The following is a 27,095-nucleotide window of genomic DNA, read 5'->3' as shown; positions in this document are numbered from 1 at the left end:
GAGACTACAAATGGGGCTCAGAACATGCATAAGTGTGCACGCAGGCCTTTGTGGGTCTGATGCGCATGTATGTGTGTGAACCCTCCCTGCAGTGCTTCAGCCAGCAGAGTGTGAGATGAGGATCCTCCCCGTAGGTGACATTATAGCGTCCCCACCCCTGCAGTGTGCGAACGTCTGCTGCATCAGCAGCACTTTACGCCGGGGAGAAGGGGACAGCCTATACACACTCTGTTCACTCACCCGTGTCTCCTGTCCATCACCTCACCTCACCCCTCCTCTGCACCCTGCATGCCGCTGATCGTTTGGCCACCGTGAGCTCACAGCACATCACGGCACATTTGGGGAACTCAAAGGTGTTACAAGTATTTCTGGCGCGCATCGAGAATGAAAACAACACTTCCCATAAACTGTTACAGGGAGGGGTGTTGCTACGTGTCCCCTCCCAGTCCTTGGCATCGCTCCATTTGACTTGAAGAGCCAGAGGCAACAATAGCAGCAGATAGCAGCCCATGATAGCAGGGAACAGGCAGTCCTACACCGGAGTAAAACTCAAATGAAGACATGTGGGGTTGAATGGCTTTGCTCTTAATTCCAAACAGGTGGCACACATTATAAAACCAGTCCATTAGAGGCTGCCGCTCTTCTGGAAGTGAAAATGCTCTTTAATGTTTTCTAGGAATACCCAGCATAGTGTCACCTGACCAAAATTACTCAAATCATATTTGTAACAGATGTTCTCGATTAATCTTTTGTGTTTGTTTCGAAGGTCTTGACAAAAATTCCATTCAGCTCTTTTGCATTTGACTGGCAACATCTCAGAGACAGATCTCAGCAGATGGAACAAGATACGTACGAAAATATTCGAAGGATTCTTGTTTACAATAAACATTATCAGCTCACCATCACAGCTCAGGGTCTTCTTACTAGCTTTTTCCTGGGCTCATAACTGCATCATACCCTTTCCACTGAAGACAAAATCCAGATGTTAGTGTTGCTGGGGTATTTAGAAATGCTAGTAGGATTTTGTTACTTTGGACAAGGCCGGGCTAGCTTTACACGTAAAGATATGGGAGTGGTATCAATCATTTAATCTAATTCTTGGCAAAATGGCAAATATGTGCAAGAGCTTCACAAAAAGGACTGTTCCTTCAAGTGCGAAAGTTCATCCCACAGAATGGGGATGCATCTTTGTGACAACTGAGCTAACTCGTGAATGAAGACAGTGTGATACAGTTGAATGCTCCAAAAAGCAATTTAATCTTTTTAATCCCGCATAGCATGCAATGACAGCGCACCAGAATGCAAGTCATTTCCAATTCCTCCATCCCGTCCCCTCCCTCGAAGCAGAATCTAACATCAGGGGGTGAATACCTAACAACTTGTGTTACCCGCGATTCCTGGGAAGAGGGACTGTGATTTCCCATTAGAGCTACCCCAGGGCAATCTCAGTTAATCGCATCCGCAGTGTTTACTTGCCTAGAACACGCCACACACTCCCTCAACCCCTCGCTCTCTCTCTCTCTCTTGCTGTCTGTCTGTCTCTCTCTCTCTCTCTCTCTCTCTCTTGCTCCGTCACGCAGCAGCACAGAGCTGAGGTTTGTTCCTGCGCTCAGAGTCTGAACACAGCACAAACACAGAGCTGCAGAACCGCCAAACACAAGCTGAAACACCCTGTTATCCTTGAGAAAATTGCTAAGGGCCACCTTGAGGTGATAATAGTGTGTGCGGGTCCATGCTCTGCATGTACGAAAGTGGTAAACAATCATGTGATATGTGTTGGAGATTGGATAAACTAAGTTATGCATGCGTGTGTCTATATCTCATACCTGTGTGCGTAACCTGTGAATGCATAGTTGCAGTCAATCTGATAGGACATTGTGTGTTTTGGCTGGTGTGTGTGTGTGTTTCTGGGCAGGATCAGGCAGGATTCCAACGACTGTACGTCAGGACAAACAAGTTTGGCTTTAACAATGTGTGACATGTTGGATACAAGGACCCAAACACACACACACACGTGAGATTTTTGCATTCCTGAGCTTGGCATACTTACATAATGAGATCAGCTGTTTCTTGCCTCAAAGTTGTAGCTCTTGCTATTACAAGTGAAGTATGCACACACACCCTTTCACACACGCATGCATGGTTGAAAAATGGCAACAACTTTTTTTTTTAAAGGGGACCGATTACGCTTTTTCGTTTTATGTCAAATGTTTTAGGTTCTTGTGCAAGTAAAAGATCTTGAAAGTTAGAAAAGCCCACAGAAAACACTGTCCCTGAAAGGCCTCGTCAGTAGTCCTGCCTTTAATTCCACGACTTTCTGACATCATGCTACGTCACCATGTCACATATAACATGTCTCCTCTATAGAAGATGTCATGAGAGTGTTATGATCTGACACCGCTTTCTCTGCTGGAATGAAAATGTATTCAATAACATCAGTGATGAAGCTGTAAAAAGTTAATCACCACCACAAAATCTCCCACTGGATGATACATCTTTCCAAAGTCCCAAGCTGAAGAAGAGATTTATCATGGTTCAGTGTTTCGATCCATCATTGATTAACTAGTGTAACACTTTAACTCAGCAGAGCAATAGGGAGTTTCCACACATGCATTAAACACCTAGGAGCATTTCCTGATCTTACCGGGGTGTGAAAAAAACAAATTTGTCATCTATTTTTGACATGTACTTGTTTCGCTGCAGAAATTTGCATTTCTGAGTGGAGTGTGGCTCTAACCCTGCAGAGGATCCATAAACTCTGTCAGGTGCAGCCTTTGAAGATAGTGCAGAGGCACTTTGGGTACTCTAATAACAACCACAAATGGGATTTCAAACAGCTTAACAAGTGTCCTTTTCACTGTACAGGACAAATGAAAAATCAATCCTGCGAGGGTCAGTGGTGTTGAGGAGACAGAGAAGAGCACCACTGACCCAACCGACGCACTGTAGATCAATATCCTCTTTTTTATTATTAGTGCTGCTCGTCTCCATCCTCTTCTGACATCACCTCCCTCTCATTGTCATTCTTCTTCTTTTTCTTCCCATTTGTCTCCGAACCCTCTAAACGAGGCGCTTGCAGCAACCGTCGCCAATTCAACTGGAGCAAAAAGAAAGTTAATTATCATTTCTCAGAGAGCAGCGAGGTTCCTCTTGCGTTTCTAAAATGACAGACCTCATGTAGAGAAATGACAGATTAGAGATGAATGAGCATCACTCCGTGCAGTCACACTGAATGAGGAGCTGAATCTAAAAGATGCCAAATCACGCTAATGAATCATTTACCACAGACTTGTTACACTGCAGTTTGATGAGGCCTTAAAATAAAAGCACTCCAAATATACAACATCGGCTTTTATGCAGTGGTGGGAATAGAAACTGAAACCCAGTTCGCTCGCTCCATTAAGCTGCGTGTTCATAATAAGTACACAGGGTGTTTCCTTGACAGTTTGCAGCTAGGCCACAGAGGCATCCCACGACCACACTGTTGTTCACTGCTATTTTGTTTTTGCAAAGAAATTGGAACCACACACACACACACACACACTCACACACACATCTCACAAGGTGAGAACCCACAAGTTCAAAACAACTTTAAGCTTAGCAATGTAAGGTTGAGGCCAACCTGGAACACGTCATCCGGATTTATGTCCATTAAAGATGATGTTTTAGTGGATAAAAACATATTAATTAAAATCTGTAAGGATAATAATTATAATAAAGGAGACATAATGCTCATTTTCAGGTTGATATTTTATTTTGGGTTACTACTAGAATTGGTTTACATGCTTTAATCCTTAAAAAACACATCCGTTTTCTCCTTCTGCCCTGTACTGCAGCATGGTATTCTCCCTCTGTCTGAAATTCTGTTTTAGCTCCTGTCTCTTTAAGGCCCCTACACTCCTGAATGACAAGTCTGCTCTGATTGGTCAATTCACACATGCCTGAGCCAGCATCGCTCAACTCATCTCAGGTTGGCTCTGTTGTGTTTTCAGCCTTAAAACAGCATCACTTCTACCAAGATTATAAGCATAGATTATGCAAATGTGCAATGTGGTGATGTAGTGTAAAACCAGAAAATCTTGGAAAACAAGGCGGGACTACTGACGAGGCGTTTAAGGAACATTCTTTTCAGTGGGAGAGAGGAGCTTCTGTTGGCGGGAGCTTTGGCCTTTTTAACTTTACAGACCTTTTACATGCACAAGAACCGATATAACACACCGAGGGGAAGGGAAGAAATGAAAAAGGCTTGACAGGTCTCCTCTATTTTCCCCGTCCGAGCTCAACGAAAGAAGAAATACTCTTCCCAACAACAGCAAATGTCAGTATTTTCCATTTTCACCTCTGAATCCTGCTCAATCCAAGGCAAGCTTGACATTTAACCAAAAAATCTTTGGTAGTCACAGCAACACGCGTCTCCTCCGTACTCAATCCCAAGTCCAATCCCCGAGGTGTTCGTCTCAGATGGACAGGGATGTCAAACAGGGCGTGCAGGGTAATTGCAAAACCTGGGGTTGCAGAGTCGAACGCTCCGCTGTTTGCCTACCAATGACGGGGACGAGGATCTTTTGATTGTTAAAGCCTAAGTGAGTGTGAAATGTGTATAGTCTGCTAAGCGACAATCTTGACAGCCTATGATGAAACTCTACTTTTACAGCAGTCGGACAGAGTGCGATTATACTTTGCCTCTCAGCCGTAAGACGCCGGGGCCCAGCACAGCCACATCACTGTGTTCTCGATCAGTCCAGACACATTAGGAGCAGTTTTAATGAGAGCAGAATTAGAGGCAGCTGTTCAGCCTCGCTCCTCCTGAACAGGGAAGCGTTCAGGTCATGCAAATGACTTTCTACAAAGTAGTTTTACCACGAGGTGATGTGACTCAAAAGCCTACATCGAGGAGTAAATAGGCCTGCTGAGGTTAAAAAAAGATTTGAAGGATTCTGTTCTGAAATTTTCCTTAAAGCAACGGACTAACACATAAAGGGAAAGTCTGATCCTTTGGGAAACAGTTTATTCCTTTATACCCACAGTTCAATTAGCAGATCATAGAAATGGAAATCTTTAGCCCCCTTAATTCAATCGTAAATCAGAGGGGAGACATTATGTGTCTGTGTATTCGAGGCAGTGCTTCCCCAAGGCAGGAGTTGCTCACTAGCAGACCACTGTAGTCAACACTGTTCACCACTGTTGTTCTGACAGCAACCTCTGACTGTCCCACCCAGCCAGGGAAGAAAAAACTGTCTCCTGTCACCAGCGGAGGAAGTCAGCTCTCAGACATGGAGACGTAACGTTAGCGCGTTGAGTAGCAACAAACCCCTTGTCATCTTTCTCTCACAAACACGGACAGCTCCTGACTTAGGGCAACTCTGAGGGGACATACTGCTTTTTTTGTGCTCTCTGCTGGGGGGCCCTTTTGACATCATGATACTACAATGATCATCCATCGGCTCGACCCTAATCTTTTCTGTTTTTCCCATCCAAAGACTGGAGAATAAAAATGACAAGTTGTGATTTTCGGAGGGGGGTTGTGTGCCAGACAGTTTGTTGGCCAGAAGCGGTGACTTCCTGGAGTTTCGGCTGCTGGTTGCTCGGCAATAAACGCAACTTGACATTTTCTCGCTTTGGGTTCTGTACCGATAAACAAACGAGATGCATTGTGTTAATATCTAGAACGTGTCAAAGGTGCTGCTAGGCTTTAGAGAGTGCCAGTCTAACTGTTCCTGCCCATTTTCCAGTCTTTAAGCTAAGCTAAGCTGACCGGCTACTGACTCCAGCTTCCCACTGAAAACCAGAAACAGAGCTGACACAAAACTTGAAAAGCTGCGCAGTGTGGATGTAGTGTGAGGAAAATGTTTGGACAGCTTGAGTGCAATCTTTTCAATTAAGGGCGGCTGAACAAAAGGCTCCCCCAAAGCGACACACTCTGTCGTTGGTGAACGCTCTTGGCCCTTTTTGGCTTCTCCCTTCTTACGTGCAACAGCTGCACGTCCCCGACCTTGTCTCCATCCAAATACCAGCATTAGCAGCACGCTATGAATACTCCGGAGTTAAAACTGTCACAAAGCATTTGGCGTGGCTGCTGTCCTCTCACATTCGCCCGCCACACACTCTGACATCTGTGAGAGAGCGAGAGAGATTCGGTCACATATTTGACATCCAGCTCTGACCCTGACATGTGGCGGCTCTAAGCTGCCAAAGACCGCCAGCAACTACAATACAATGCAAACAAAGCACGGTGAGCATTTGGAGGATTTTATTTAATTTTTTTAGGGGATTGTGCGACCGCCGTGCGATGTTTGCACAAGGAACCCTGCGCTCATTTCAGGCTCGGTTACACATTTAGGATTCAGATCACAGCCCGTCGCCGGTTTTTCGAAGCCGAGCGGCGGCTGTTTATTCACTGTGTTCCTATTAAGAGATGTCAGGGAAATACCAAATTCATTAATGTTTGAGCATAGAACAACGAGGAAGTGCAGTGAAAGCAAAGGGAAGCTTATAAAACAAAGTGCAAATTGTTGTTTGCCGAAGTGAATGTCAACTTCTGTGAAAGCCAGTCCGCTGCAGGGTGGATGAGCTGCCAACAGTTCCTATTCAACAGCATCAGCACAGACTGAGGGAGGAGAGGGGAGAGAGGGGGGGTTTCTATCGGTGGCATTTGGCGCCGTGTGCCCATGGGTGTGTGTGTGTGTGTGTGTGTGTGTGTGTGTGACGGGGGGGGGGGGGGGGGGGGGGGGGCAGAACTCAAGTAGAACTGACAGAGTGTGAAAAAAGGGGTGTTTTATTTATTTGGCAGGTCAGCAGAGATGAAATTTACATTTACAGAGGAAAAGACGGTCGGAGAACGCGCGTGTGCTCCATCACGCATCACGCATGTTGGTGAGTGCATGCATTTCTACAGACAGAGGTGTCATGTACTCGTCAGCGTCGGCGAGGACGGTGCTGTTTAAGCACGTCTGCTGAGGTTTACCCAGAGGGCTTTGCAACTCACACACACAAGCACACGACCATCTTTCATGGTTCATCATACAATATATGGGGGTAGCCCGTATGCGTGTCTGTGATTAAAACCAGTCTGTCTGTCTGTCACTGCGGGGAAGTTGATTTGCATCCAACCAACAAGTACAGGCCTATCTCACTTTAACAAACAGAGAAGATATTGCAGACATTTCATCCTCAGGTGAAGTCCGTTAATAACATGTCATAATCTCTGTTCTTGTCCCTTTTCAGGCGCAATTTCATCAAAAATTAACGACAGTTATGAACAGATTGTAAAGAAACAACACTTTTGCAATAAACCCTAATCACATCAAAAGCTCCTGTGCTAGTGGCCTGAACACCAACACACACCTGGTGCTCCCGGTCTGGACCACTAGATGCACGGCTAAACCAGCTAACGAGCTAACGGCGGCTACAGTTAGGGGATACTTTGGAGCTCCGTTTGTTTTGAGTATGAATTTGACAGGCGCCACCTTCAAAAGAGGCACCGTGTAGTAGAATTTTAATATCTACAATATCAGTGAGATAATAATCCAACAAAGAAATGTTTATCTTTTCCATGAGATAATAATCAAGCTGTTCTCAGGAGGAAAAACCCACCGTTTGAAACGAACCTAATGCCTTGACCGAATGAGGAGGGCAGAGGAGAGAGAGACTGGGAGAGAGAGAGAGAGAGAGAGAGCAGCTCACACAAATATCAGTGTCTCTGTTTCATATTAGCAGAAAACGCGACAGGGTCAAGTGGAAGGCAACAAGTCGACGGTCACCACTTCTCACATTTGGCTTCAGCCTGCGACCACCGCCGCTGCCGCAGTCTCTCAACTACTAACACACAGTCAGTGAAGTTTCCCGACGCGTCCCTCCGCACACACACACATACACACACACACTCACGGACACATACACACACAACCTCAGCGGTGCAGCAGTGATGGGATGGATAATAAAGAAGACGACAACTTTCACACGCAGCCGCAAAAAAACATAAGACACGAAAAAAACGAGCTCCTACCAGAGAGGGACGACTCTCCGCAGCAGTCGGCAGTCAGTGTCTGCTCCTCACAGAAAGTGGCTGTTGGGTTTGTTTCGTCTGTCCTCCGTCTGAAGCCTCCTCCGGTGCTGCATTAAAGAAAGTGAGAGCGGTGTTTGTTTTTCTGTGTGTGTGAACAGCGACGGGACTCCCTTCTTCAGCCTGCGCACATTTTCTGGACGCAACGGAGACGCGGGGCTGCTCATCAGTCTGCCGCTCCGCTCTGAGCTCCGGCAGCCTGGACGCTGTTGGGAGGAGGAGGAGGAGGAGGAGTGCGCGAGAGCTGCCGCGCAAAGCTTCCTGGGAGATGTAGTCCGCGGTGGCTCCAAACTTGACTGAGAAGTCTCAGAAAGTGCTGAAACACAAGGTGGCCACTGGCTGGGGATGAGGGGAATTTTAGATAAGGTTGATTTTCTATTAAAGAGTTTTAAGACTAGAAGATTTTGAATAGCCTTTTTTTTCTAGTGGTCTATATGGAAACATTTAAAGAAAGATGATATTTGTGTAAAAGGGAAGATGAGATGAAATATTTCTTAAGAGTCAACTATAAGAAGCACCTCAGTCAAAGTGCATCTCATATGAAATGTTTAGCATCAAAAGTGCAAGTAAAACTAAATCATACATATATTAACTTCTATTTGTATACTGTGTAAATTTTCTTGATTAGAGACATGTGTGTTACTTCTAAATGTCAATTAAATAAACCAATTAATTACTTAATTTATTGTCAGGGCTTCTTCATCTTTTTTTGTTTTTTCTATTTCTTCATTTGTTTTTCATCACCTATTTTTTCTCTTTCCTAAACCCTACTGTCTTCAACTGGGATGTTACCCTTTGACCATATGTCATTTTTTTTTAAAAAAAGCATTAAAAAAATTCAAATGCACTGCATTGGCTTCAATTCAGCATAGTTACTAGTCAACTAAAGTATTGAAATAAAGGCAGTGGAGTTAAACAAGTATCCACTGTCGTGCCACCAGACTACAGAGCAGCATCGCTCCCTGACACTCCAAAAAAGCTTTGTTGAGGCTTGTTATTTAAAACACAGGCACTTGAAACCAGAACAGTTTGCTTGGCGGAGCGCGGCATACAAGATGATGACGACCTTGTGATTTATGAGCAACACGTTTAGTTATAGTTCACATGTCGAGAGAATCATAAAACTAGTGCACTCCTGTTTATTACGATCAGTCTCAGTCAGTGATGCTGTGAATTTATGTTCTTCACGCCCCTGGGGAAACCCTGAGGACTTCTGGGAGTTCCTCAGAGAGCCAGAACCTGAATACCTACTGGTATAATGAATGCTGTGCTGCTCTCAAGGGGGGGAAATACCTTTCCTGCAACTGCACTGGTATTTCCCATGAAACTCCTGAGTGTTCTCGCATACATTGTTATAATCTCTGCCGGAGCAGCTCCATGTTTAACACTCTCATAACACGAGCAGCACGTTAGGTTTCCAAAAGGTCACGGGCAGAACACGCTCAGCACCAGTTCAGTTTCATTGGAAGATCATTTCTTTACTTAGTATTGTGCTCAGGCAGAGAACTTGATAGATGAAATCCTGAACCAGGACAATACCCGTGTTTTCTTTGAGGCCAGCAGTCCCCTTGAGCATTCATTGTTTCTGAGCGCCCTCTTCCCCACCTTCTTACTCCTGGACTTACAGTACAGCTACTTAATAAGTATCTTTGTGTGTTGTAGTGGGTGTGGGGAGTCTATAGGAAATGCTTCTGCCTCTCAGTAGCCGTGTGTCTAAATTTGGAGCCCCGTGCCGCCACTGTCAAACTGTCACGGGCTGGGTCGAACTGTCGGACGCTCAGGAAAGAGACTCGAGGCGTGCTGAAGTTAGGATAAATTGTGCAAGCTCTGGGGTGTGCTGATCTGAGAAAAACACATTTGTTCTTCACACGCCCTTAAAACGGGGCGTCTATAAATACCCAGCGCTGGTGACCAGAGGACAGGGAAGTAAGAACACAATGCTTACTTTTTTCTTTTTTTTTTTCAAACAAGATTAGTATGCAGCGTAATGTCTTTTTTAAAAAAAATAAAGTCAGTCAATGCAACTTAAAGGACGACTCCACCAATAACACCAACTGTACACATTAGAGTGTGTTCACAGGGAGTTCTTCTGCAAGTGTGAGAAAATAGTATGAAGCCCTTCGTGGCTCGAGAGGAAGCCGCATGTGATCTGATAAATTGCCTCCAGTGATGTCACTCAGTGGCTATGTTGCATTGTGAGTAATGCAGGCAAACGGTTTTGAAAAAGAAGAAGGGAGCATGGTATGAAAAAAGTAGCTATCTCTGCTTTGCTGTATCAGTTTTGGTCATTTGTTTGTAAACTGTCCATAATGAATCCAAAAATGTTAGAGGCGTGCGCTGCTTCCTGACGCCTACATTACCCACAATACAACTTACACAAAGCAGCTTCCCCTGGAGGCACAAAAGGCTTTCTACTACTTTTTGTTTTCACCCATGCACTAGTCCTGTAAACACACTGTTTAATGTGCCAAATTTGGGAATTTACCCTTTAAGTTTAAGCACTTTAGCTTAAGTGCATTATGGGTAATGTAGGCACTAGGTTTTGAAAAAAGGAAGACAAAAGCGTTGAAGTAAAAAGTTAATAACTCTTCTGCCATAATGATTTTGAGCATGCGATGCTTCCTGACGCCTACGTTACCCACAATACATCTTAGCTTCTGAGTGACATCAATGGAGGCAGTTTATCAAAACCTGTAAACAGATTTTATTGTGTAAAATTGGTGGAGTTACCCTTTAATTATAAGTTTATTGAGAAATTATACTGGAACTGCTGACAAAACACAGGCACAAGGTTATACCTTCAACTACGAAAATCAAATTTGACAGCCTTCCCTCACAAAAAAAAAGTGCGTAATTGTTGTTTTGATTTCGTGCTGCAAGAACTCCCCCATTACTGAAGCAATTCATGCCCTGATTACATTTGACTGAAGCGCTAACACGGTCAAAATTCAAATGCATTTCCATTTCTGACATGTTTTTAAAACCCTGACAGGCTTTTGACCCTTTTTCATCTGCTGAGTGCAGGAAGTAGCGGTAGCTGGGGACCATTTTCCCCATCCTGGTCTATTTGATTATGAGATGTGTCCGTTTGATTGTCTATTTGGAGAGCAGCACCTCCTTTATTGACTTAGTGCCTGACAGACCCCTCCGCTCTCCCTCTCCTAACGTAATTCTGCTCTGTGGCATCGTTTGTCAGATGATTACAGGGAGGTGCCACAGTCACTTTCCCCGTGGGTTGGCTTTAATGATCTTTGTCATGCCATAATGAGAGAATTGTTGCTGTTTAGGCTACCTATCTATACTTTATGTTGCATTTAAAACCTCCATACAAAGACTGTTAATCCCACTACTACTGTTGTCATCTGTTAACTATCACTGTGAGCTCACAGGGACACCTGACATTACAGGAGAGAGCAGGAATGTGGTTGTACAACACGACATCCGCAGGAGCTGATACTCAACGCCCAAACAAGCGATCTCACTCTGAATAACACCTTCTCTAGACCCCAATGTTGGAAACGCATTTACACATAAGACACACAAGCATCGCAGCCAATAAATTACACGCCTCACCTCACAAATGTTAATGCGCCAGATCTCGAAGAGCAGATACAAGACGCAATTCCAATATTGTCAAGGATTTTGAAGGATTGCATGGCAGGAAAACACATTTTTGACTTTCATGAGCCTGCATGTTAACGAAACTGTGGAGGTGGAGGTGAAAATATTACAAGTGGCAGAGGATTAGGTCTAAATACAGATTGAACAAATGAACATGTTTAAAGAACATAACCTAAATCATCAATAACGCCATCGTTATCATCAGTTAATCCTAAATGTATGAGGTAGTCATGGCTCAAATAAAACCCAGCTGGCAGTTTGTGACATTTTGTGCCTTATCTCTGTCAGTTTCCCTCTCAGCTGCCTCGCACAGGTGAGCTCTCTATCCTCTGGCGCCCTCTGGTGGCTCACGCGAGAGGCGCCGTTCTACGTCACAGCGGAGGTCAACAATATCAAACATGGCGGCTTCCAGTAAAGCGACCGTGGTTTTGAAGGCTGTGAAGAAAATAGCGATTCAGTTTTCTCCGTTTGAGTCTAATGTCCGGTCCACGCGGTAAGAAGTGCGTGTTTTAATGTGCTGTCGTGTGGGAAAGTCACGGAGACTGTAGATAAACCGTCAGGGAAGGTGTTTCCAAAACAGCATCGCTGCTACGAGATGAGCTAGCTATGTTAGCTAACTAGCCAGTGCAGTCTTCAGGCTGTGTTTTAGTTAGCTAGCTAATAACTTGTTTTTGTTTAGTGGGATGATTGGGGCCTGGGATGTGGCTGTGGAGAGTTTGTGTTGTCGTCCCTTCGACGTACGGGTTTCGTATTACTTATTTTCCTTCTCTACACAGCCAGGTTAACCCTAATACTATACTTTGTATTAATTACCATTCCTCTTTAATAACGCTACCTGCTGCAGGAAAAGGCTCAACTATGTGTTTATTAAGTTTGTTAAGATTAAATAGTGTAAAATGTACCTGCACACTAACACAGCTGTTTTAACCTAATTCTGGCTAGTTGAGCTGATCTATATTGGAATCCTAAAATTTTAAGGTACCCTCCCCCCCCATTCATCAAATCAGGTCAAATAAAGCTAAACAAATGAAAACATTTGTCATTTTATTTTTTATTGTTCAACCTTTGGACAACTTGAATAGGATCCAAAATAAAACCTATTTTATTTTTGTGTTTGGTATAATGATGCAAGAGGTAAGCTCTATATGTGAACTACCATTGTCTCTAAAGGGTTCAGCATTAATGTATTGTTTTACTCAGGCAGTTGAGTAGAAATCTCATTGCCTGAAGTTAATTTCTACCTGCCCCCATACAAATTTGACTATATATTAGTGACAGTCAAGCAACAACAAAGACTGAAGACACAGTGTCGAATCGAAAAAGGTATGGTCGGGAGTTGCTCATTTCACTTGCCCCATGTTGCATTTTATTTGCATCGGGGATCAGGCAATCCTTATTCCTGAGCTCTGGTCTATCATTAAAGCAGCAGAGAAAGAGCTATTCAGATCCATTACCCAAGTAAATGTTGCAATACCACATTGTAAAAATACTCCATTTAAATGTTTCGTTTCGTTTTCTTCCGCTTTATCCATGCGGGTCGCGGGTGATGTTACCGCTTTTATACCACCTTTTTTCAAGGTGGAGCGGGGGTACTGGGGCCAAATCCACTGACTCTATGGGCGAAGGCCAGGGTACTCCCTGGATGAGTCGCCAGCGCCAGCTCCATTTAAATGTACTTAATGTAATCAGTCTGTCATGTGCTCTAATTGCCCCACAGGGAGTTCCTGGCCATGGTGGGCTCAGAGAAGGCCAGATCGACCAACATGAACTGTGAAGTGGTAACCACAGTGAAACACGACAAGTCTGAACCTGTAGTGGATATAACTTACTGTGAGTATTACTTTTCCACATTCAAATCCGTGTAAGAAGATATAATAGATTTTTATGGCAAAATTTCCAGAATTGTTTTTACACTCCAAAGGAATAGCACGTGTAAGATGGAGTGGTTATCAAGGAGAGGATGTTGAATTTTGCATTTGTAAAACCGCATGCGGGTGATATTAAAGATGCGAAAAGCAGTTCTGAAGGAAGAAAGCCTATCGTTTCATTCAAAGGTCTCAAATACTCATGCTTTGGTTTTGCTAGGTCGTGTAGGCCACCTGCCCAAAGCGCCAGTAATTTGACAACCTTTGAGCGAGACTGGGCAATCAACTGTCTTACAAATAGTTTCTTTAATGAAAACATTTTAACACTAACGCATTTGGGAAGTTTCGGCTGAGAGAGAGATGGAGAGAGATGGCCACCAAAAAAACCCCCTAAAACTAAAGGCATCGTAATGCCTCTGGAGACCGCATAAATTACTTTATGACATAATCTCTTCAGACTTGATATTGATTGATTATTTTATTATTATCTGTATGTTAAAGTAGTGAGAAGATACTGCGGACCCTCTGGGAGTTATCCACTTCACTCACTTGAGACAGTGCTTGACAACAACGTATTGACCTGTTACAGTGGGTCCATGTGGGCTTAACATATCCCCTTACATTGTGTGTGTGTGTGTGTGTATGTATATATATATATATATATATATATATATATATATATATATATATATATATATATATATATATATATATATATATATATATATATATATATATATATATATATGAACTTGATCCAGTGAAACCCCTATGGTATACTGGTGGGTGTAATTGGCAAAAGGCATAAAATCTATAAAAATGTGTGTCTCTTCACATGCTTCACAACATGTAGGATACACTCAGGACTGTCTGACCTGTAGTCTTGGAATTCCATGCTGTTGTTGTTACTGCCTGATATTATGTAGTAAGTATCGCCCACGCACAATGAGTCAAGTATTTACCAAAAGTAAAAATGTCTGCCATAGTTCAGCAGAATGTTATAAGGATGTGGTCCATTGTGTGATCCTTCACTTTTGCACAGAGTTAACTTTTCACCTTTTCCCTTCTTGTACTCCCTTTACACAGAGACCAGTCATTGTGGCTTCATGAGTCATCTCATTGTGTCTTTGTCTTTCTCTCTACAGTGGATGGAGATAGGCTGGTGATGAAGGGGGCAAAACTGACCAGCACGGAGATGCTGAGTGCGTTTCAGTCCCAGTGCACATCCAAGGATCCACAGGCAAAAACTGCCGCAAAGAAATGATGAGCCTCGCGTTATATGTGTGAATTCATCTGTATTTATGTGTATATTCTTGGATGTTTATAATTAAAGTATTTCATTTAAATGCAGTGGTCCTGGTGTGAATTGACCTTTGACTTACTGCCGCTGCTCCTTGAGTTATTTCAGATTCCTCACCCGTTTAAAGACCAGATGTTCTCTACTGTCAAATTGAAAATGCATTGCACTCTCATGTTAGGGGGAAATAGTTTCGACAGCAGCCGCATCAGCTTATGTGTCATGCTTATTTCCTCCTTGTTAAATACATCAGTTGAAACGCTATAAAAACGTGCTGTGATCAGTACCGGTTCATGGTGTGTCCTTGCATAATGTGCGATTTTACTGATAAAAGAGACCATTCCAGCGTTTGAGAGAACATTATGCAAGCTCCAACCTTTGACACAGCAGGCCTGAATGTAATTTGGCAGAGTCTCGGATGCGCTGAAAAGAAAAAAAACACCTTTGACCTAGTTATAGATAACTGAAATACTGTCCTCTCTGATCACTACTCTCTGTTTCATTAGCATCTGTAACTTTGCTGGTTTTCTCTATTGATGCACTGTTATTACAGCAATGTTTTTTTCTTTTTAATGGGACTTGCCATTCAGAAGCTAAATAACATTAATGTCTTCTACTATACTGGGAGCCAAAATTCCTACCACAGCCTAATGTAAAATGTTTTACAAGTTGTAACTAATGCCCTAATTAGTTAATAATTGATTCAGGCTTTACAGATCAGTTGTAGCCATTAATAATTTCACATTAACAATCACAAATGTTACTAATTCATTATGGAAATGCTAATGCGTTTATTCACTGTCTAACAAACCATTAGGTCTGCAACACGAATGTGAATAATTCATTCAAAGTGCATTAATCATGGAGTTTGCAGTTGCGAATGATAAGTGGTTAAAATGTGACTTTTGCTCTGGATTGTGAGATATAGAAGTAAGTGGTTAAACAGGGATTTTTCACAACCTGGCAACCCAAATGACAGCGCGCTACTTGCTTTTATGCTCATGGGATGTGTTGTTGCTGCATGCTAGGATAATAATTATATAATTATTTATATATTTCATTGACTTTTAATGATGCAGAGTAGTGAGAGACACACGTTTAGATCAAAATACAAATTAAAACAGTATGAGGATGTGACGTTTTTCTGGAAAAAAACCAAAAAAAACAATTAAACAGCACATTTATGAGAGAGCTCATTCAGTCAGGGATGCTAGCAGCTTGAGGGAGGCTGGAGGCGGGATCTCGGCGACCCGTCACGTGACGTAGGCGGCTGTGATTGGCTCCTGCCGCTTCGCTGGACGTCGGGCTGACCCTTTAAAACCGAGTCCGTTCCCACAGTGGAGAGTCGAACCCGGAGTCACTCCGCTGCTTGTTGTTGTTGAGGATATCACTTCAGAAAAAAAAAAAAAAAAAAACCCCTGCAAAAATGGTTGAGAAGTTTGTCGGGACGTGGAAGATGATTTCCAGCGAGAACTTTGACGACTACATGAAGGCAATTGGTAGGAGGGGGTGCAGTTTGAGCTAGCTTGTACAGCTGCTAATTGTGTAATTTATGACAACTTTCAAAAAAAAAAAAAAAAAAAAAAGGAAAAAAATGACGTCAAATGTGTTAATTTCATGTGGGAGACGTTGCTTTTGTGACACGTATAGCATGTGACATTTATCACAGGAGCCATTTGCAGTAAGTGCAGTTGAAATTCTCATGTATTGCTCAGTTATATTTAATGTGTTCCCCTGCAGGTGTGGGCTTTGCGACCCGGCAGGTGGGCAACCGGACCAAACCCAACCTGGTGGTGACCGTGGACGACCAGGGGATGGTGTGCATGAAGACCCAGAGCACCTTCAAAACGACCGAAATCAAGTTCAAGCTCAACGAGCCATTTGAGGAGACCACCGCTGACGACAGGAAGACAAGGGTCAGTGTGGTCTGAGGGCGAAAGGGGGGGGGGGGAGATAGAGAGATGTCAAATCACAGCCAGGGGGGGGGGGTCTGCCTGCTGTTTCTGTCATGGGATCAACAGCTTTGTCTGTGTTGTGTTGCCCTGCAGACCGTGGTGACTCTGGAGAACGGCAAACTTGTGCAGAAACAGAGCTGGGACGGCAAAGAAACAAATATCGAGAGGGAGGTCTCTGATGGGAAGTTGATAGCGGTAAGGATTTTGTGTGTGTGTGTGTGTGTGTGTGTGTGTTTTTTTCTTTACTGGGAAAGAACACCGGCAGCATCTGGCTGTATCACTTTTCAGTCAGTTCGCGCAAAAGTACCTCATCACTTGCACCCTCCATCATTCTCCCTGCAGTCACAGTCGCCTCTTTTCCTGTAAGATGTGATGCTTAAATTGTGATAAACATGCTGCCGATGCAAATGTAACAAGTCCGTGACCACTTATTTCCACCATTAATGTGTTTTCACCCTGCCTGGGAGAGCAATCATGTATCTTAGGTTAAAAATAATGAATTAAAACAACATTAACCTGCAAAAAAATTCTCATGTTCTATTAGGAAAAGTACTATAAGGACCAAAAACCCAAAGGAATTGTTTAATTATCTCATGAGAAATAAGCAACAGACACTCCAGTGGGAATACAATGTAAGATTAACTGTATGAAAATCAAACACATATCACAGAGGCTTGTGTACAAAGAGCCTCCGGAGACTGAATTCTTTTCTAAACCGCAAACATATGCAGGAATCCAGCATCACCTCACCTCACCCTGATCCCCCCTCTTCTTTTTCCCCCCACAGAAATGCATAATGGGAGAAGTGGTTGCAGTGAGGATGTACGTGAAGGAGGCATGATCGGCAGTCCCTCCGGCCACCCCCACCCCCCTCATCGTCGTCGGACGCATCGCAGGATGACAGGCTCAGTTCAATGAGCGTACCACCAAACTCAAGTGATAGCGTGTTCTGCTCCTCCTTATTCTTTATCTTTTCGCTGTGTTGCCAAAAAATTATAAATTTCCGTGCCTCTGTTTCTCCAACATGACACATTTGGGTTCATTTGGAATTGTTGTGGTGATTTGAATAAAAATGAGAATTTGTTGAAAAAAAACCTGCCGTCTCGCTCTTTTTTTTTTTTTTTTGCTGTTTATTTAAATGGGTGTCGTGCCAATCATGGCGCTCTCAAAAAAGCATGCCGAGGAATGCTACCCTTAAAAAAAAAAAAAAAGTGCTCTAATGGGAACATACTTCCTAATCTGACAAGGCTGACTCCCTGGCTTCAACTTTACTCCCATGCTCGGTGAACATTACAGTAATTATTCCCCATGCTGTCACTCTTTCCAGCTACTTTAGCTAGCGCAGCTTCCCTTCACGCTTCCTCATTTTTGTCAGGAGGACTAAAGCAAAACATATTCCCTATTTAAAGGTCAAAACTGTCAGAGCCGTCCCGATGATGTATGATGTGTGTTGGCAGAGAGCCCCTTAAGGAATGTGAACTCTTTTTAGAACTATTGGGAGCATCATGTAGAGAGGTCAGCGAGGAAATGTATCCCCTCTTCCTTTTTTTTTGGGAGGTCGAACATTTCCCATTGCACATGTTCTGGCAGCTGTACGTACACGGGGAAAACCAAGAAAGCATTATAGGTCGTCCCAATAGACGTCCCCACCCTTTGGCCACCGGTCAAGTGTTTGTGTGGTGGTGGTGGGGGGGTTGTTCCAGAGGCAACGGCCACTTTCCCATGACAGGAAAAGGGAGACGATAGCACACTGATTGGACCTAATAGCCCAAACAGCTGAAACAGGTGGAATCGTGGGCCAACACTCTTGTTCCCCCCTCCGTGTGGACAATGGCGCTGGCCGAGGTCGAGGATGTTCAGCGTTCAAACTTTTGGGGAGATGCCAAGTGGATGAGAATGTCAGAGCGGACGGGCGAGCAAAAGGTCACCGGCGTAGAGTTGGATCAGTGTGTCAGTGGACATGTTTTTAATGCCTGAAAGGATATTTGGACAAATCGGTAGGAGGAGGTGAAATTTCCCTTTGTTACACTGCCCCTGTCTGATTAAAAAAAAAAAAAAGAGTCAGTATTGAAGTACTCGGCATTGACGAGTGACGAATGACGGCAGCTACTTAATGGGAGACGTGTGGTTGTTTTCTTGCGAGGCCGCCATGTTTGATCAGCTGTCCCTCTGCTTCATTGTGGACTATTGTGTATCATGCTGCATTTTGATAAGAAGAAAAAGAGGATAGGTTCCTCTGTGTGATACCATGTAGATTCAAAGAATTGTCCCGGGTCAGTATTGAAGTACTCGGCATTGACGAGTGACGAATGACGGCAGCTACTTAATGGGAGACGTGTGGTTGTTTTCTTGCGAGGCCGCCATGTTTGATCAGCTGTCCCTCTGCTTCATTGTGGACTATTGTGTATCATGCTGCATTTTGATAAGAAGAAAAAGAGGATAGGTTCCTCTGTGTGATACCATGTAGATGCTCATGCTCTTGGAAAACCGGGACAAAAGAGTACTTCAAAAGCAGGAGCAATCCAAAACCGGCCAATCAGAGGCAACGATTGCCACCGACTGATCTGGCCACATTCCTTTTATCTGTTGTATGGAGCGCAGATGAAGACCTAGTGGTTGAAAACTGTGGCTTGCCGGTGTAATAAAGACTTTAACATTTTTTCCTCGACACATTTTCTTCTATGTTAACATGCCGTGGTTACGTAAGGTTGCTATCTCGGCCAGGTCTCTCTTATAAATCTGACTTCTGCTCTCAGTGGTAATGTAAAGGTAACAAGCAAACAAACATAAAGTTCGGTTTTTGGTTATCACATATTTTTCACTAACCAGGGAATTTTTCTCTTTTTCCATTGATAGATTATTTTTTTTTGCTTGTGAAAAGCAACTTTTACTTGTTTTTGAGTGACGGTGCTCCAGTGCGTTAGTCTATTGTGCTCACATGATAAATATATATACCCAGATAAAGTTGAGTTACTGCATACAGGCATGAAGAAAACTTAGGCCCAGGTCGGCCGTTGATATTTGCTTAAAGGAACTTTCAGCATACAGTGAAGCCGCCGTCTGTAATGTGCTGTGTTTACTGTACTTGGGAATCTGGAGGTGACAGGGATTGCCGGACCACGACTCATTTAGCAGGGACCCGAATGTGATGTGTGTGAATATGAATATCACTTTCCACCAGTACCATGGCTTTTAATTCATACCGTGCTAACTGATAAGGACACGGTGGCTATGAAGTTGTGCTTGTCGTAAACTTTGCGTCTTGCCTCCGTGCTGTGAGCACTCTGCAGTCCACCTCGATCAAAACCATGCTGCTTCTTCTATCTTCTTCTAAGGCCCGTACGTACTCTTCAAAATGATGGGTGTTCTGTATGCACATGATAACCGCGCTCATCCTTTTTTCTCACAGCCGGAGAGAGAAAAGATCACATCTGCTCCGGATTGACTTACAGGTGCAGTGCTTGTGCTCCACAGGCGTCCCCGTCGCTTTGTTTGAATAACCGCGGGGGGAACAAGGCCGATCTCCACCTCCCTGTTTCATCTCGGACATCTTGATTTGATGAGTCCTCGGCGTGTCTTAATTATTCAAAACAGGACAGGGAACTGGAGCTGGAGACTGGGAGACAATTGAACAAGCTACTAGACTCAATATGCAAGTAGCTCTCAGTGATGACTTACAGCATCTTAAGTATTTGAGAAGAGAGAACATACAACTATACGCATCAACAGCGTGCATCTGAGGACCATCTGAAATAATACTCTACCAGCTGAAGGCCAAACAGGATAGAAAAAGGGGAAGGGGGGAGGTATTCCACCGCGGAGGAAAGGTCCTGACGGAGGCAGACCTTACATCAGCAGAGTGGTTTCAGAGTCACAATTAGGAAACTGTTCAGGAAGGAGCTGATAGTGAGAGGCCTGCTGAGAGTCAGCGGGGAGAGAGGGACGGTGGAAAACAAAGGGACAACAGGATGAACTGGAGCTGTGACGTCCTCGAGCTCGGACATGTCTTTTCATGTAATCAGTAAAACATTCTTTCCTCAAATAATAGTACTAATAACACCCCTTCAACTTTGAGCCACTCTGATAAAAGAAGTCCTCAATTGAAAATGTTAAGTAAAATATGTGTCATGAAAATATGCTTAAAGTATCAAAAGTACAAGAAAAGTGGGGGCTTTTATCCTATCATATATCATTTCATTGGATTATTATTACTTGATTATTATAATAAAAGCAGGATTCTTACTGTTGCAGTCGGTTGAGGTTGAGGACAGTTTTAACAATTTTGTATTAGACTGCAAACCAACTGATTTTTTTTACATGACTACGATGAAGTAGTGAGAACTGCCACCACAGTTACACAGTGACTGAGCGCAAAGTGACGCTTTCACAACAGTTCAAACCTAAAAAATATTTTTTCAAATCAAAAACATTAAGTAATGAGACCGAAAAACACCTACCACGTAATTCTCTTACTTTCTGATAATAAAAACCAAATTGAAAACGATAAAAAAATGATGATTCATGGATTTATTTTCTGTCAAAAGACAGATTAACCGACAAATTGTTTCAGCTCTACTTGTACAGTTTGTTAGGTAGGTATGTTGGTAGGTATAAGCTCTTCATTAACCAATGTGGACAAATTAAGAGCTCTCCGGCAGTGGCGGACTCAGGATGCTTGAGGGGCCCCGGGGCGAAATAAATAAAAAGGGCACCACATGAATGTGAGGGGGCTCCAGCACACCGCAAGTCTTGATATATTTGTAGTGAAGAGAGGGCACTTCACCATGTTTCGTCCACTCGAAGGGCACCATCGAGGGCACTTTCTTGCCCATGGGGACACGGTGGGGGTCCACCAGTGCTCCCAGATGAGTGCAGAAGAGTAAAACGTACAATATTTCCCTCTGAAAATGTAGTGGAGTCGAAGAAAGTGACGGAAAGTTGCATGATAAAATGTTGTACCTCGAACCTGTAAATAGGTACTCAAGTGTGCGCCACCCCCGAATACCATGTACAACAAAATACACTTCGATACATAAAAAAGAGGCTTATACATACATCATCTCCCTGAAAGTGGCTCATACACAACTCAGATAATAAAAATTGCTGATTCCCCCCCTTATTGGCTGCTGTTTGTCCACATATGTGTGTGTGTGTCTGTCTGCATGTGTGTTCTCATGATAGACAAAGGCATCTTGTTGACACTGGGGCTGTTCAGTGTCAAGGAAAGATTGTCTCAGACTTTAAGAAGAATGGACTCACATCCTATGCATAACATCTGGAAAGCTCCACTTGAGCCGCAGCGTTGACACCCTTCCTCCGCTTGTCCTCTGCTTGCCCTTCACTCAAACCCTCGTCAGACACAAACACCTTTCATGTTCGAGTGGACAGGACGGGGGCCAGAGATACGTACACGATGTGCAGGGCGAGCTTTAATTCCCACGCCAGCGCAGACTTCGAGTCGCTTCAGCCATTCGTAGGTTTTTACTTGCCGTGGACTGCAGAGGGGCTGAGTTCAAGGTCGGACACTTGCAAATTCCAGCCACTCACTCGTTTTTTGAATCCGGGGATGCTGAGCAGAGGGGGCAGAGTGATCCGAACATGATGTGTAGACCACAGTAAATTCTCAGTCACAACAGTCTATCTATAAGCCCAGTCTATCTAATCTAATCTATTAGCAGGTCAGGAGAACAGTATTTGGGGATCACAGGAAATATAAAAAAACGCGGGAAATGTGGGAACAAACTCAGGGAGGAACTGTTTCCACATCCGAAGATTAGGTGGGTTATACAGACAGCTATTTGTAGAAGGTGACAGATCGTTTCCTCACATGATGGTGCAACTTAACAGTTGAGCTGTGATTGATTGGCAGTATATGTCAGCAGTAAAGCAATGACACCAAAAGCAGTTTCACGAGAACTTTACGTCAGCTTTTTCGTTGTGGCTCGATGTTGCGTCTGACCGACTTTGGTTTCAAGGAAAAACACGGACAACAGCACAATTCCCACTCCCACTCTTTTTTTGTTTTTTCCGACTTCGGTTTCTCCTACGGGGCGGGGACGGCCTGCTGCTGCGAGCTATATGCCTCCACTTTAACTCAAAACCACTGAACACACGTTGATTTTACCTCGACCCTCTCCGTGGGATCTGTGGCACCTATTCTGACCCAGGATCAGTCACCGAGGGCAACCAAACAGCTGGGCAGAAACTATGTCAGTTGAGGCCCTGCCGAACTGTAGGGGAGGCTTTCTTTCCACTGAACCTCGCAATCCAGCTCTACTTTAGAGTGAACTCGGATTTCATCAACAAGTCTCTGAATGCTATGCAAGCTGTGCCCCGTCTGGCCAGTTGCACAGAGGCGGGCCCTCTATTATCTCCCCCAAACACCCGGAGAGACATGCCTGGGATTCCACGAAGGGACATTCTTTAGGATTAGAGATTGCAGTCCAATAAATCAAAACTTAGCAAGTGTAGTTTCTTGCATCTTTACTCATCATATTTTAGCAGTATTTAGCAACCCAATTGCCATAATAAATGTTGGCATTGTCCATTTCGGCAGACCCCCACTGATATGTTGAAACAATTTCATGTTGTGACAGCGCTGTGTATACAGTCTGGTTAGGTTCAGGCACAAAAAACATTTGGTATGGGTTAGGAACAGATCATGTTTTGGTTTACCTGGTTGTGTTGCCACGAACAGGGCTGGAGCGTGTCTAGATGTCTCAATAATCATGGTGATTTCACGCTTACAAATGCTGAAATGCTGGCTTCCAACTGGTGTCCCACTATACATATCCAGTGGTTCCACGTTTGAAAATGTTGAAATGCTGCTCAAACAGTGGTCTCTCATTAAATACCTCCAGTGGCTTAGCGCTCACAAATTCAGAAGAGACAGGCTTGAAGAGTGGTGCCTCGTTCAAAGGATCCAATGGTTTCCCGCTTACAAATGTTGAGATGCCGTCCCAAGTGGTTTCTTGTTAAAATATCCAGCGGTGTCATTCTCATAAATGTTGAAATGCAGTCGCAGACAGTAGCACTTTTTAGATAGAGAAGGCGGCACATTTGCTCCAAGGTAAGGACGGCAATGTGCCGGCCTGTCTTTCTAAAACGGAGGCGTAATATTCCTCCTTTTCCAAAAGCCGCCTCTGAGGTAGGCGTAAACATGTGACGTGACGTGAAGCTCGAAGTTTCGCTGTGAACAATGACAACAAATTTGACTTCAAAATAATAGCTTTACATTGCACCCCATTGGAGTTTAGAACTGGGTTATTAGCGGGGGGCTTTTAATTTGAAAGTAGCGACCGTTCTTAGCTTGCCGACACAACAACAAGCTAACACAACCAAACAGCTACAGAGACAGAGGAGACGCTAGCATCTCCTGGATCTCAACGGCTGTCCAGTTGCTCATCTTAATGTCCGCGGATGAAATGATGGACTGACTGCTGTGATCAGCTGTTTCTTGGTTATAAAACTCCCTGGCTGTGGGTCGCACAACAGTGCAGGTCATGGACACCTCCGCCCACCTTACGCAGAGGCCGGCACATTGCCACCTCGTTTTTAGATAGCAGGCGAGGCGGAAATAAGTGTACCCTCCGAGGCGGAAAATCGACGGACCAAAACAGACCCCCAATTTGCCGGGCTCTGTCTAAAACTGCGGACCGAACCGCCAAAAGGAAGGGCAAATTGGCGGCTTGATGCCCTGTCTAAAAACGGCTACTGGTCTCTCGTTAAACAAATCCAGCGGTTTCATGCTAACAAGTGTTGAGATGACGTCTCAAGCTGTGGTCTCTCGTTGAAAAAACTCAGCGAACCCATGCTTGCAAATTTTGAGAGGCCGTCTTGATATCCAACATGTCCCGTAGCTTCACACAGACAAATGCTGAAACGCCGTCTCAAACAGTGGTCTCTCATTAAAGACATCCCGTGGTGCTCGCAAATATTAAAACGTGTTCTCGAATTTTGGGAGCAGCAGCCAATCTCGCCCGGCTGCCGATACCACTGCCTCTGCTTTCCAACATGAATGTCAGCTCACATATATCTGAGCTGAAATAAGGGTGTTGCAGGAATGTTGATGAAAACACATATGACAAACACAAAATAACACATCTGTAATTTGCAGAAAGGTGAAATACTTAGTTCCGCTTGGCTGCATTTTAGCCATTTCTACTGTTCACATACAACACATTGCATATTTCTCACTTGCCTACAGGCTTAAAGTCAATCTCAATAAAGTGACTCTGATTTTTTTTTTTTTTCCTCCTTGGGCTCCCAGACAGAGAGGTCAGAGGCTCAGCTAAAGAATGTGTACAGGAGGCCAACTCGTATGAAACATATTCATGTGTGTTTCTGGTCGAATCCTTTGCATCATTTCTTCATAAACAATGAGAAAGAATGAGATTGAGACTGAGGTGATATACTCAAATAATGTAGGGCCAGCTCAAAATATAACTACTAAGGGCCTCCGCACTGTATATGAGGAAATACATTTTTGCCTTTGAGGACAGCACAAAGAATCGCTGTTTTTACAAGTCTTCCCACCAGGAGTTCCTGCCAAAGCTAAGCGCAGAGCGAGAGACCCCCTTTGAGCGATTGTGACGCTCAGAGGAAGGATGATGGAAATCTTTAAAGTGAGGCCATACAAACCAGATCCTAAACAATAGTTTCCCCTGGAGAGCACTGCAACTGGCTGGGACTTTCATTCATATACCAGCACGATCACCTTGCCTGCTGTTTTGTCTGTGTGTTTGTGCGTTTAAAAACAGATGAAGAAATAAATGGGTAGTAAAAGTCAGGAAGTGTTGGTATTTTCTGCTCTGGATGTGCCACAAGTTGTCACAGCGCCAGGTTTAAATCCACCCCCCTCCCTCCTGTGACTTCTGTGTGGCGGGACATGTGATCTGTAATCTGGATGGGGTGATGGCGATGGGGGAGTGAGGAATGGGTCGATGTTTGAGCGCTTGTGAGTCTCAGCTTGAATATATGGCTGTCCGCGTTAAACCAGACGGGAAACAGCGTACTGTAGACCTCTGTTTGTTCACATCGAGCGTTCTTTGTGCTCATCCCTCGGACAGAACTCAGCGACTTGGATTCCACAGAATGGACTTCAAACACTAAATTATTACATAATTAAATCAGTGAAACTTTAAGAGGCATTAATTTTACAAGCTCAGCCCCAAGACAGAATAAATGCATATTAAACTTGCTTCTGCATTAAAATATGATACGCACACTTCCTTGAAATGGTGAAACTGCACAATATGTACATTTTAGCACTAAAATCAACACATGAGAAGCAAACAAAATCAGCCACACGCTTGAAAATCAAGCGAGCCCAAGTTAATGTTAAAACTGTATGTGTTTTCTGTTTATTTATCAACATCATTATTATCATTTAATTGATTGTTTTCCTTAATTTTCCTCCCCCCATGTATGTCATGGTTTGGGCTTTTTTCAATTTTGTTGATATCCTGTTTTATTTTGTAGCTAAATCCTTCTTGTATCCTGTCGTCACTCTCTAGTTCCTGCTCACCTGTGTTCTCAGTGTTCCTGTACTCCTCCCAGGTCTGATTCTCCCCACCCACCAATGTCTCCCATCAGTCCCGTCAGCACTGCTCTGTTCCCAGCGTCTCTCCACCTGCACCTGTCCCCTCGCTAGTTTAATTTGTATTTTAAGCACGGTGCTGCTGCCTCGCTCTTTGTCGGCCGGTCCGTCTCGTCCTTGAGTCGGTCCCGCGTCCTCCGGTGCTCCTGGGCCTGTTTCCGCTCCTCTTGCGCCCCCTGTGCTCCTGATTTGTTCTCCATGCTTTTAAGGTTCTGTATGGCTTTTCTGTTTTTTTGCCCTTTGCCTGTCTTTTTACTAATCGCAAAAAAGAGGGATTGGGGGATTTTGGACAGTCGGCCTCATCGTGTGTCTTGCGTTTGGGTCCTGACAGTGTACACACCTGACACGCTCTTACACTTTTCACATATATGAATACATCCTCAAAAAACGACAACAAATGCTCCATTTTTTACCAAATCCAAATGTTAAGCCACATAACATCTATTTGTTAGGTCCCACTATTATGTGTTACATTTGTTATATTCTGTTACAACTAAACAAAATGCCACACACCTTCTTGAGCCAGTCAATACCACACACCGTCTGGTTCTCTCCTTAGGGCAGTACGAGGTAAGACTTAAAGGAATCCGAATTTATAAAGCAGTGAAAAGGAAATGCTTTGTTGTGGTTCTGAGTCTTGAGTATGCGCGCAGGCACACTGACCTTCTTTTGCAGGTGGTATGGCTGAATGGTGTTG

At 43.9% G+C, this 27,095-nt stretch overlaps 3 protein-coding genes across 3 annotated transcripts in view; 2 read left to right on the top strand and 1 right to left on the bottom strand.

Moving 5' to 3' along the window:
* Positions 1–8,282, bottom strand: part of pag1 (phosphoprotein membrane anchor with glycosphingolipid microdomains 1) — a 54,417-nt gene extending 46,135 nt beyond the window's left edge. The window contains exon 1 of the mRNA XM_030412902.1: positions 8,006–8,282. The gene's annotated coding sequence lies outside the window, so the exon portion shown is untranslated. The remainder of the gene's footprint in view (positions 1–8,005) is intronic.
* A 3,737-nt stretch (positions 8,283–12,019) lies between these two features.
* On the top strand, positions 12,020–14,898 carry mrpl53 (mitochondrial ribosomal protein L53). The gene is made up of 3 exons (XM_030413082.1): positions 12,020–12,176; positions 13,401–13,513; positions 14,694–14,898. The coding sequence occupies exons 1-3, from the start codon at positions 12,082–12,084 to the stop codon at positions 14,810–14,812; spliced, it is 327 nt and encodes a 108-aa protein (XP_030268942.1). The 5' UTR covers positions 12,020–12,081; the 3' UTR covers positions 14,813–14,898.
* A 1,259-nt stretch (positions 14,899–16,157) lies between these two features.
* On the top strand, positions 16,158–17,894 carry fabp4a (fatty acid binding protein 4a). The gene is made up of 4 exons (XM_030413080.1): positions 16,158–16,344; positions 16,586–16,761; positions 16,894–16,995; positions 17,588–17,894. The coding sequence occupies exons 1-4, from the start codon at positions 16,272–16,274 to the stop codon at positions 17,639–17,641; spliced, it is 405 nt and encodes a 134-aa protein (XP_030268940.1). The 5' UTR covers positions 16,158–16,271; the 3' UTR covers positions 17,642–17,894.
* The last annotated feature ends 9,201 nt before the right edge of the window (positions 17,895–27,095 follow it).

Source organism: Sparus aurata, chromosome 3 (genome assembly GCF_900880675.1).
Source record: "Sparus aurata chromosome 3, fSpaAur1.1, whole genome shotgun sequence".
NCBI classification, from domain to species: Eukaryota; Metazoa; Chordata; class Actinopteri; order Spariformes; family Sparidae; genus Sparus; species Sparus aurata.
The sequence above is the reverse complement of the archived record's forward strand: the minus strand, read 5'-3'. Positions and strand labels throughout refer to the sequence as shown.

Coding starts and splice junctions, on each gene's coding strand:
- mrpl53 (XM_030413082.1), top strand. CDS start 12,082: ATGGCGGCTTCCAGTAAAGCGACCGTGGTTTTGAAGGCTGTGAAGAAA. Junction 12,177..13,400: donor TCTAATGTCCGGTCCACGCG/GTAAGAAGTGCG, acceptor ATTGCCCCACAG/GGAGTTCCTGGCCATGGTGG. Junction 13,514..14,693: donor TGTAGTGGATATAACTTACT/GTGAGTATTACT, acceptor TTCTCTCTACAG/TGGATGGAGATAGGCTGGTG.
- fabp4a (XM_030413080.1), top strand. CDS start 16,272: ATGGTTGAGAAGTTTGTCGGGACGTGGAAGATGATTTCCAGCGAGAAC. Junction 16,762..16,893: donor CTGACGACAGGAAGACAAGG/GTCAGTGTGGTC, acceptor GTTGCCCTGCAG/ACCGTGGTGACTCTGGAGAA. Junction 16,996..17,587: donor CTGATGGGAAGTTGATAGCG/GTAAGGATTTTG, acceptor TTCCCCCCACAG/AAATGCATAATGGGAGAAGT.